Genomic DNA, 12,655 nt, shown 5'->3' with positions numbered 1-12,655 from the left:
AGGTCATAACAGTAAGGTCATAACAGTAGAGCTGGTCTTCATACCACAGTAAGGTCATAACAGTAGAGCTGGTCTTCATACCACAGTAAGGTCATAACAGTAGAGCTGGTCTTCATACCACAGTAAGGTCATAACAGTAGAACTGGTCTTCATACCACAGTAAGGTCATAACAGTAGAGCTGGTCTTCATACCACAGTAAGTTTATAACAGTAAGGTCATAACAGTAGAGCTAGTCTTCATACCACAGTAAGGTCATAACAGTAGAGCTGGTCTTCATACCACAGTAAGTTCATAACAGTAGAGCTGGTCTTCATACCACAGTAAGGTCATAACAGTAGAGCTGGTCTTCATACCACAGTAAGGTTATAACAGTAGAACTGGTCTTCATACCACAGTAAGGTCATAACAGTAAGGTTATAACAGTAGAACTGGTCTTCATACCACAGTAAGGTCATAACAGTAGAACTGGTCTTCATACCACAGTAAGGTCATAACAGTAGAGCTGGTCTTCATATCACAGTAAGGTCATAACAGTAAGGTCATAACAGTAGAGCTGGTCTTCATACCACAGTAAGGTCATAACAGTAGAACTGGTCTTCATACCACAGTAAGGTCATAACAGTAGAGCTGGTCTTCATACCACAGTAAGGTCATAACAGTAGAGCTGGTCTTCATACCACAGTAAGGTCATAACAGTAGAGCTGGTCTTCATACCACAGTAAGGTCATAACAGTAGAACTGGTCTTCATACCACAGTAAGGTCATAACAGTAGAGCTGGTCTTCATACCACAGTAAGGTCATAACAGTAGAGCTGGTCTTCATACCACAGTAAGGTCATAACAGTAGAGCTGGTCTTCATACCACAGTAAGGTCATAACAGTAGAACTGGTCTTCAGACCACAGTAAGGTTATAACAGTAGAACTGGTCTTCATACCACAGTAAGGTTATAACAGTAGAACTGGTCTTCATACCACAGTAAGGTCATAACAGTAGAGCTGGTCTTCATACCACAGTAAGGTCATAACAGTAGAACTGGTCTTCATATCACAGTAAGGTCATAACAGTAAGGTCATAACAGTAGAGCTGGTCCTCATACCACAGTAAGGTCATAACAGTAGAGCTGGTCTTCATACCACAGTAAGGTCATAACAGTAAAAAGGTCATAATACCACAGTAAGGTCATAACAGTAGAGCTGGTCTTCATACCACAGTAAGGTCATAACAGTAGAGCTGGTCTTCATACCACAGTAAGGTCATAACAGTAGAGCTGGTCTTCATACCACAGTAAGGTCATAACAGTAGAGCTGGTCTTCATACCACAGTAAGGTCATAACAGTAGAGCTGGTCTTCATACCACAGTAAGGTCATAACAGTAGAGCTGGTCTTCATACCACAGTAAGGTCATAACAGTAGAGCTGGTCTTCATACCACAGTAAGGTCATAACAGTAGAGCTGGTCTTCATACCACAGTAAGGTTATAACAGTAGAGCTGGTCTTCATACCACAGTAAGGTTATAACAGTAGAGCTGGTCTTCATACCACAGTAAGGTCATAACAGTAGAGCTGGTCTTCATACCACAGTAAGGTCATAACAGTAGAGCTGGTCTTCATACCACAGTAAGGTATAACAGTAAGGTCATAACAGTAGAACTGGTCTTTGTACCACAGTAAGGTCATAACAGTAGAGCTGGTCTTCATACCACAGTAAGGTCATAACAGTAGAACTGGTCTTCATACCACAGTAAGGTCATAACAGTAGAGCTGGTCTTCATACCACAGTAAGTTTATAACAGTAAGGTCATAACAGTAGAGCTGGTCTTCATACCACAGTAAGGTCATAACAGTAGAGCTGGTCTTCATACCACAGTAAGGTCATAACAGTAGAGCTGGTCTTCATACCACAGTAAGGTTATAACAGTAGAGCTGGTCTTCATACCACAGTAAGGTCATAACAGTAGAGCTGGTCTTCATACCACAGTAAGGTCATAACAGTAGAGCTGGTCTTCATACCACAGTAAGGTCATAACAGTAGAGCTGGTCTTCATACCACAGTAAGGTCATAACAGTAGAGCTGGTCTTCATACCACTAGGTTACAGTAAGGTCATAACAGTAGAGCTGGTCTTCATACCACAGTAAGTTAACAGTAAGGTCATAACAGTAGAGCTGGTCTTCATACCACAGTAAGGTCATAACAGTAGAGCTGGTCTTCATACCACAGTAAGGTCATAACAGTAGAGCTGGTCTTCATACCACAGTAAGGTCATAACAGTAGAGCTGGTCTTCATACCACAGTAAGGTCATAACAGTAGAACTGGTCTTCATACCACAGTAAGGTTATAATAGTAAAGTCATAACAGTAGAGCTGGTCTTCATATCACAGTAAGGTCATAACAGTAGAGCTGGTCTTCATACCACAGTAAGGTCATAACAGTAGAACTGGTCTTCATATCACAGTAAGGTCATAACAGTAAGGTCATAACAGTAGAGCTGGTCTTCATACCACAGTAAGGTCATAACAGTAGAGCTGGTCTTCATACCACAGTAAGGTCATAACAGTAGAGCTGGTCTTCATACCACAGTAAGGTCATAACAGTAGAACTGGTCTTCATACCACAGTAAGGTTATAACAGTAGAACTGGTCTTCATACCACAGTAAGGTCATAACAGTAGAACTGGTCCCAGATCTGCTGGTGCTGTCTTACCAACTCATATGGTCATTGACAACCAGTAAATCATAGGAGTTGACAAGACAGCACAAATAGATCTGAGACTAGGCTACCATTGAACTGAGCAAAAACATACAGTAGAAATCACTATACTCTGTACAGTGATTTATGTTGAGATATTTCTCAAACAATATCCATAAATAGGTTGATTAAGAAGAGTACTGTAACACACTGACAACTGTATGTGTTCCCAGGTATGGCCTAAAGGGGGCAGTGTACCTGAAGAACAGAGAGGGCCAGGTGGTGAGTGAGAGACAGGATGGAGGATGTGACTGGCAGACTGGTTCTCTACAGAGATACCTGGACCACATCACTACCACTACTGCTGCTGGCACCTCCACCTTCAACCTGTTCCAACACATCACCGTGAGTTGTACTCAATTACTTTACAAAGTGTCTTAAGACTAGGAGTGCTGTTATAGGATCAGTTTTGAAGAGGGGGGGGGGACTACCCTGAGACGCTTTGTGAATACAGGCCCTGAGGGGGCCCACGTTCCTCCTGGAGAGCGATCTTCCTGCAGGATTTTGTTCGGCCCTACTCTTAACACCTCTGATTGGTCTAACCAGGTGCTCCTCAGGCTTCAGTACTTTACAGATATACTAATGCTAGTACTATCCCCCCTCTTCCCCTCAGGTGCGTATCTCAGTACAACCATCACGTTGTCACTCAGACACAATCCGTCTGGAAGTGGTCAGCAACAGGCCCCACCAGGCCCCCGAGACTCAGGCCCAGACCCCCCAGCCCCAGGGGGCTAGGGGCCGGTCCCAGCTGGTCCAGGAGGTGGTTCGGCAGGCAGAGGAGGCCTCGCAGCAGGCGGAGGAGAAGAGGGGCCGGGCCCCCAAACTGTCCAAGGAGGAGAGAGAGTTCAGACAGAGTAAATGTCCCAACCTCTACTCTCTCCTGGAGGAGGTCAGGGAGCTGGCCTTGCTGGACCTGGCTGCCTGTGGAGCAGGAGGTGGTCTGGGAGCAGCCGCTCAGGCTTGTGCTACGTCAGCATAGATGAGGTGGTGGTGGAGGAACAGGAGGAACAACAGGTCTGGGAACAGCTGCTCAGCCCTGCGATACACCAACATGGATGAGGTGGTGGTGGAGGAACAGGTCTGGGAACAGCTGCTTTGGTCTGCAGTACATCAGCATAGAACTACATAAAACTTTAACACTGATTCTGGGTCAGATTATTGTGGAGGAGGGGTGCGGTTGAAGAGTGAGGAGGTGCAGGAGGCAGAGTAACCGGTCAACATCAGCATCAAACTTTAACACTGACTCAGGATCAGATTGTGGTGCTTTTCATGGATTTCACCAGCATGCAGACAGACCCTCTGGACTTACTATCTTACTGTACATCCTGGGTGTTATCACCTTGGTTACTGAACTCTACTTAGGCACATCTTTAGTCTTATTTGGAAAATGAACAGATGATTGAAGTTGTGAGATGAGACGGATGCATGTAATACTATATACATGAATACCTACTGATTCAGGAACAGCTCTCAACAGGACAGTTACCATAGAAACATCTGAAACAAGCAGCAGCTCTGGTCTAAACTAAACAGGACAGTTACCATAGAAACATCTGGAATAAACAGCAGCTCTGGTCTAAACTAAACAGGACAGTTACCATGGAAACAACACCAGGAACAAACAGCAGCTCTGGTCTCAACAGGACAGTTACCATAGAAACAACACCAGGAACAAGCAGCTACAGTTTTGACCAAACATTTGTGATGTTCTGTATTTGATTGAACACATTAGGGAGATCTAGAATAGTTTTTTCACTGAACTCTATACTGACGCCTGACACTGGGACAATGCCATTGTACAGCCTGGTCTTGTATTTTAACCTAAATATATTTTTGGAATATTTTTGGCAGTTGGTATCTTGTGAAAAGCTTTTCCATTGTATAATGTTTTAAATGAATTAAAGTGCATTACCAAACCTGACAGTTGAACAGTGAAATGTTTATTTATCTGGGTGAAGATCAAATGTATCATGCTGTTGAGTCAAATGTCCACAAGGCGTCAGGTAAATACGTTCACATTGTATTTATTTAGGACAGGAAAAAGGCAAGAATTGATGACAAGAGGTTTTAATAAAAGCATGAATACAAGACAGTGATCTGAACAACAGACAGGTTATAATACACAACAAGACTGGTGAAGAGAGGACATTGTCCCGTCTGCCAATCAGTCTGTCAGATTGATATCTATTATAAAAAAACAAGTAGAAAGCAACTTATTTTATTTTTCTACGGCTCGTCGTGTTTTCTACGCACACACGGCTCGTCGTGTGTTTTCTACGCACACACGGCTCGTCGTGTGTTTTCTACGCACACACGGCTCGTCGTGTGTTTTCTACGGCTCGTCGTGTTTTTTCTACGGCTCGTCGTGTGTTTTCTACGGCTCGTCGTGTGTTTTCTACGGCTCGTCGTGTGTTTTCTACGGCTCGTCGTGTGTTTTCTACGGCTCGGCGTGTGTTTTCTACGGCTCGGCGTGTGTTTTCTACGGCTCGGCGTGTGTTTTCTACGGCTCGTCATGTGTTTTCTACGGCTTGTGATGCATTTTCAGGTGAGTTGTGAAGAGGCGTTTTGCTCAGAAGAGCAACAAGGAAAGGAAACAGGACATGAGCTCTACAACAGGATGTTTGGCCCGTATGGCAACATTTATTAAAGAGTAAAAATGGTTGACAACACATGACCATGTTTTAGATTTGTTTAAACTTCATTGAAAATGTACTTGAACAGAGAGAAAACATCCTCAGATGAGTTGTCAGTCCTAGAGGACAGCGTCCCTTAGTGCTGGGTGAGTGTGTATGCTTACAGCTGGAGCCATGGATGTTGGGGGGGGGGGCAGCGGTTCTGTCCTCCGTGTGTTTGTGTGTGACTCAGTCGCTGCTGTCGTCACTGCCATTGCTCATCTCAGGAACAGGGCTGGCTACTGCTCCCTCACACACCAGGGAGTCAGCCTCAGCAGGGGAAGCTGTGTTTAGAGCTCTGTCCCTGGGGTGGTCTGGTCTGCTCTGGCCCTTGTCCTCTGGGTCTCCCTGGTCCGGGTCTTCATCCTCCCCATCCTGCTGCTGCTGCTGCTGGCTGGGGAAGGGGTGTGAGGAGGACCTGGTCGAGGGTCCGTCTGCTGACTGGCTGGAGGCCATCTCCTGGGGCTGGGAGGTAGAGGGTCCGTCTGCTGACTGGCTGGAGGCCATCTCCTGGGGCTGGGAGGTAGAGGGTCCGTCTGCTGACTGGCTGGAGGCCATCTCCTGGGGCTGGGAGGTAGAGGGTCCGTCTGCTGACTGGCTGGAGGCCATCTCCTGGGGCTGGGAGGTAGAGGGTCCGTCTGCTGACTGGCTGGAGGCCATCTCCTGGGGCTGGGAGGTAGAGGGTCCGTCTGCTGACTGGCTGGAGGCCATCTCCTGGGGCTGGGAGGTAGAGGGTCCGTCTGCTGACTGGCTGGAGGTAACCTCCTGGGAGCCATCTGAGGGAGGGAGAAACTTTATTGTCCTCCATCAAGGGGAAAATGGAAATGTATGTATTGGATTGTCAACAATGCAGCACATGAAGTCAATCAGTGTGATTGAGAGGGTCAGCCTGAACAAGCCAGGCTCAGTGCATCACTGATCTACAAAACCATCTTGCATCCCAAATAGATTAGTGATTGTGCCTTGATCAGGCCGATCCTCATCAACAAGCTCAATGTCAGGTAGTTTAGATGTTTTGCACTGAGTGTGACGTAGTGTCTGACCTGTGTGTTGCTGCATGCGGGCCAGTCTCCTCTCTAAGGCAAGCCGTTTGTTGAGTTCTATACGTCTCTGCTGTTCCTCTGTCAGGGAGGGGGCTGGGGTGGAGTGGACCGGGCCAGCCTGGGAGGAAGGGAACAGGGAGGGAGCAGCGGCTGGGGTGGAGTGGACCGGGCCAGCCTGGGAGGAAGGGAACAGGGAGGGAGCAGCAGCTGGGGTAGAGAGGACCAGTCCTGGGGGGTCTTCAGCGAAACCCCCATCTCCAAACGGGTCTGGGTCGTCATGGTTGACGACACGTCCGTCTGTCGACGCCGCGGCGTCGTCCTCACCTGGATCAATGGAGATTGGTCAATTAGAATACTGAATGCCAAATCTCATTTTGTAAAATCAGTTTATGACTGCTAGAAACCAATACAAATCTACTACTACATCATATCTACCTCTAGACACTACTATTGATCTGGGACTGTGTCATATCTACCTCTAGACACTACTATTGATCTGGGACTGTGTCATATCTACCTCTAGACACTACTACTATTGATCTGGGACTGTGTCATATCTACCTCTAGACACTACTATTGATCTGGGACTGTGTCATATCTACCTCTAGACACTACTATTGATCTGGGACTGTGTCATATCTACCTCTAGACACTACTATTGATCTGGGACTGTGTCATATCTACCTCTAGACACTACTATTGATCTGGGACTGTGTCATATCTACCTCCAGACACTACTATTGATCTGGGACTGTGTCATATCTACCTCCAGACACTACTATTGATCTGGGACTGTGTCATATCTACCTCTAGACACTACTACTACTATTGATCTGGGACTGTGTCATATCTACCTCTAGACACTACTATTGATCTGGGACTGTGTCATATCTACCTCTAGACACTACTACTACTATTGATCTGGGACTGTGTCATATCTACCTCTAGACACTACTACTACTATTGATCTGGGACTGTGTCATATCTACCTCTAGACACTACTACTATTGATCTGGGACTGTGTCATATCTACCTCTAGACACTACTACTATTGATCTGGGACTGTGTCATATCTACCTCCAGACACTACTATTGATCTGGGACTGTGTCATATCTACCTCTAGACACTACTATTGATCTGGGACTGTGTCATATCTACCTCTAGACACTACTATTGATCTGGGACTGTGTCATATCTACCTCTAGACACTACTATTGATCTGGGACTGTGTCATATCTACCTCCAGACACTACTATTGATCTGGGACTGTGTCATATCTACCTCCAGACACTACTATTGATCTGGGACTGTGTCATATCTACCTCTAGACACTACTACTACTATTGATCTGGGACTGTGTCATATCTACCTCTAGACACTACTATTGATCTGGGACTGTGTCATATCTACCTCTAGACACTACTACTACTATTGATCTGGGACTGTGTCATATCTACCTCTAGACACTACTACTACTATTGATCTGGGACTGTGTCATATCTACCTCTAGACACTACTACTATTGATCTGGGACTGTGTCATATCTACCTCTAGACACTACTACTATTGATCTGGGACTGTGTCATATCTACCTCCAGACACTACTATTGATCTGGGACTGTGTCATATCTACCTCCAGACACTACTACTACTATTGATCTGGGACTGTGTCATATCTACCTCTAGACACTACTATTGATCTGGGACTGTGTCATATCTACCTCCAGACACTACTACTACTATTGATCTGGGACTGTGTCATATCTACCTCTAGACACTACTATTGATCTGGGACTGTGTCATATCTACCTCTAGACACTACTATTGATCTGGGACTGTGTCATATCTACCTCTAGACACTACTATTGATCTGGGACTGTGTCATATCTACCTCTAGACACTACTACTACTATTGATCTGGGACTGTGTCATATCTACCTCCAGACACTACTACTACTATTGATCTGGGACTGTGTCATATCTACCTCTAGACACGACTACTATTGATCTGGGACTGTGTCATATCTACCTCTAGACACTACTACTATTGATCTGGGACTGTGTCATATCTACCTCTAGACACTACTACTATTGATCTGGGACTGTGTCATATCTACCTCTAGACACTACTATTGATCTGGGACTGTGTCATATCTACCTCTAGACACTACTATTGATCTGGGACTGTGTCATATCTACCTCTAGACACTACTATTGATCTGGGACTGTGTCATATCTACCTCTAGACACTACTATTGATCTGGGACTGTGTCATATCTACCTCTAGACACTACTATTGATCTGGGACTGTGTCATATCTACCTCTAGACACTACTATTGATCTGGGACTGTGTCATATCTACCTCCAGACACTACTATTGATCTGGGACTGTGTCATATCTACCTCCAGACACTACTATTGATCTGGGACTGTGTCATATCTACCTCTAGACACTACTACTACTATTGATCTGGGACTGTGTCATATCTACCTCTAGACACTACTATTGATCTGGGACTGTGTCATATCTACCTCTAGACACTACTACTACTATTGATCTGGGACTGTGTCATATCTACCTCTAGACACTACTACTACTATTGATCTGGGACTGTGTCATATCTACCTCTAGACACTACTACTATTGATCTGGGACTGTGTCATATCTACCTCTAGACACTACTACTATTGATCTGGGACTGTGTCATATCTACCTCCAGACACTACTATTGATCTGGGACTGTGTCATATCTACCTCTAGACACTACTATTGATCTGGGACTGTGTCATATCTACCTCTAGACACTACTATTGATCTGGGACTGTGTCATATCTACCTCTAGACACTACTATTGATCTGGGACTGTGTCATATCTACCTCCAGACACTACTATTGATCTGGGACTGTGTCATATCTACCTCCAGACACTACTATTGATCTGGGACTGTGTCATATCTACCTCTAGACACTACTACTACTATTGATCTGGGACTGTGTCATATCTACCTCTAGACACTACTATTGATCTGGGACTGTGTCATATCTACCTCTAGACACTACTACTACTATTGATCTGGGACTGTGTCATATCTACCTCTAGACACTACTACTACTATTGATCTGGGACTGTGTCATATCTACCTCTAGACACTACTACTATTGATCTGGGACTGTGTCATATCTACCTCTAGACACTACTACTATTGATCTGGGACTGTGTCATATCTACCTCCAGACACTACTATTGATCTGGGACTGTGTCATATCTACCTCCAGACACTACTACTACTATTGATCTGGGACTGTGTCATATCTACCTCTAGACACTACTATTGATCTGGGACTGTGTCATATCTACCTCCAGACACTACTACTACTATTGATCTGGGACTGTGTCATATCTACCTCTAGACACTACTATTGATCTGGGACTGTGTCATATCTACCTCTAGACACTACTATTGATCTGGGACTGTGTCATATCTACCTCTAGACACTACTACTACTATTGATCTGGGACTGTGTCATATCTACCTCCAGACACTACTACTACTATTGATCTGGGACTGTGTCATATCTACCTCTAGACACGACTACTATTGATCTGGGACTGTGTCATATCTACCTCTAGACACTACTACTATTGATCTGGGACTGTGTCATATCTACCTCTAGACACTACTATTGATCTGGGACTGTGTCATATCTACCTCTAGACACTACTATTGATCTGGGACTGTGTCATATCTACCTCTAGACACTACTATTGATCTGGGACTGTGTCATATCTACCTCTAGACACTACTACTACTATTGATCTGGGACTGTGTCATATCTACCTCCAGACACTACTACTACTATTGATCTGGGACTGTGTCATATCTACCTCTAGACACGACTACTATTGATCTGGGACTGTGTCATATCTACCTCTAGACACTACTACTATTGATCTGGGACTGTGTCATATCTACCTCTAGACACTACTATTGATCTGGGACTGTGCCATATTTACCTCTAGACACTACTACTATTGATCTGGGACTGTGTCATATCTACCTCTAGACATTACTACTATTGATCTGGGACTGTGTCATATCTACCTCTAGACACTACTATTGATCTGGGACTGTGTCATATCTACCTCCAGACACTACTATTGATCTGGGACTGTGTCATATCTACCTCTAGACACTACTATTGATCTGGGACTGTGTCATATCTACCTCTAGACACTACTATTGATCTGGGACTGTGTCATATGTACCTCTAGACACTACTATTGATCTGGGACTGTGTCATATCTACCTCTAGACACTACTACTACTATTGATCTGGGACTGTGTCATATCTACCTCCAGACACTACTATTGATCTGGGACTGTGTCATATCTACCTCCAGACACTACTATTGATCTGGGACTGTGTCATATCTACCTCTAGACACTACTACTACTATTGATCTGGGACTGTGTCATATCTACCTCTAGACACTACTATTGATCTGGGACTGTGTCATATCTACCTCTAGACACTACTACTACTATTGATCTGGGACTGTGTCATATCTACCTCTAGACACTACTACTACTATTGATCTGGGACTGTGTCATATCTACCTCTAGACACTACTACTATTGATCTGGGACTGTGTCATATCTACCTCTAGACACTACTATTGATCTGGGACTGTGTCATATCTACCTCCAGACACTACTATTGATCTGGGACTGTGTCATATCTACCTCTAGACACTACTACTATTGATCTGGGACTGTGTCATATCTACCTCCAGACACTACTATTGATCTGGGACTGTGTCATATCTACCTCCAGACACTACTATTGATCTGGGACTGTGTCATATCTACCTCTAGACACTACTACTACTATTGATCTGGGACTGTGTCATATCTACCTCTAGACACTACTACTACTATTGATCTGGGACTGTGTCATATCTACCTCTAGACACTACTATTGATCTGGGACTGTGTCATATCTACCTCCAGACACTACTACTACTATTGATCTGGGACTGTGTCATATCTACCTCTAGACACTACTATTGATCTGGGACTGTGTCATATCTACCTCTAGACACTACTATTGATCTGGGACTGTGTCATATCTACCTCTAGACACTACTATTGATCTGGGACTGTGTCATATCTACCTCTAGACACTACTACTACTATTGATCTGGGACTGTGTCATATCTACCTCCAGACACTACTACTACTATTGATCTGGGACTGTGTCATATCTACCTCTAGACACGACTACTATTGATCTGGGACTGTGTCATATCTACCTCTAGACACTACTACTATTGATCTGGGACTGTGTCATATCTACCTCTAGACACTACTATTGATCTGGGACTGTGTCATATCTACCTCTAGACACTACTATTGATCTGGGACTGTGTCATATCTACCTCTAGACACTACTATTGATCTGGGACTGTGTCATATCTACCTCTAGACACTACTACTACTATTGATCTGGGACTGTGTCATATCTACCTCCAGACACTACTACTACTATTGATCTGGGACTGTGTCATATCTACCTCTAGACACTACTACTATTGATCTGGGACTGTGTCATATCTACCTCTAGACACTACTATTGATCTGGGACTGTGCCATATTTACCTCTAGACACTACTACTATTGATCTGGGACTGTGTCATATCTACCTCTAGACATTACTACTATTGATCTGGGACTGTGTCATATCTACCTCTAGACACTACTATTGATCTGGGACTGTGTCATATCTACCTCCAGACACTACTATTGATCTGGGACTGTGTCATATCTACCTCTAGACACTACTATTGATCTGGGACTGTGTCATATCTACCTCTAGACACTACTATTGATCTGGGACTGTGTCATATGTACCTCTAGACACTACTATTGATCTGGGACTGTGTCATATCTACCTCTAGACACTACTACTACTATTGATCTGGGACTGTGTCATATCTACCTCCAGACACTACTATTGATCTGGGACTGTGTCATATCTACCTCCAGACACTACTATTGATCTGGGACTGTGTCATATCTACCTCTAGACACTACTACTATTGATCTGGGACTGTGTCATATCTACCTCCAGACACTACTATTGATCTGGGACTGTGTCATATCTACCTCCAGACACTACTATTGA

The 12,655-nt window shown here is 44.3% G+C and overlaps 2 protein-coding genes across 2 annotated transcripts in view; one reads left to right on the top strand and one right to left on the bottom strand.

The window, feature by feature from the left end:
- Nucleotides 1–4,308, top strand: part of LOC106599191 (DIS3-like exonuclease 1) — a 59,881-nt gene extending 55,573 nt beyond the window's left edge. Inside the window, exons 5-7 of the mRNA XM_045688868.1 lie at nt 2,925–3,096; nt 3,365–3,735; nt 3,812–4,308. Of these exons, the coding sequence (XP_045544824.1) occupies nt 2,925–3,096; nt 3,365–3,730 (538 nt within the window). The 3' untranslated portion in view covers nt 3,731–3,735; nt 3,812–4,308. The remainder of the gene's footprint in view (nt 1–2,924; nt 3,097–3,364; nt 3,736–3,811) is intronic.
- Nucleotides 4,309–5,369: 1,061 nt separating this feature from the next.
- tipin (timeless interacting protein) overlaps nt 5,370–12,655 on the bottom strand; it is a 48,299-nt gene continuing 41,013 nt past the window's right edge. Inside the window, exons 7-8 of the mRNA XM_045689662.1 lie at nt 6,467–6,790; nt 5,370–6,199 (exon numbers count right to left, since the gene is read on the bottom strand). Of these exons, the coding sequence (XP_045545618.1) occupies nt 5,613–6,199; nt 6,467–6,790 (911 nt within the window). The 3' untranslated portion in view covers nt 5,370–5,612. The remainder of the gene's footprint in view (nt 6,200–6,466; nt 6,791–12,655) is intronic.

Source organism: Salmo salar, chromosome ssa11 (assembly GCF_905237065.1).
Source record: "Salmo salar chromosome ssa11, Ssal_v3.1, whole genome shotgun sequence".
NCBI classification, from domain to species: domain Eukaryota; kingdom Metazoa; phylum Chordata; class Actinopteri; order Salmoniformes; family Salmonidae; genus Salmo; species Salmo salar.
The sequence above is the reverse complement of the archived record's forward strand: the minus strand, read 5'-3'. Positions and strand labels throughout refer to the sequence as shown.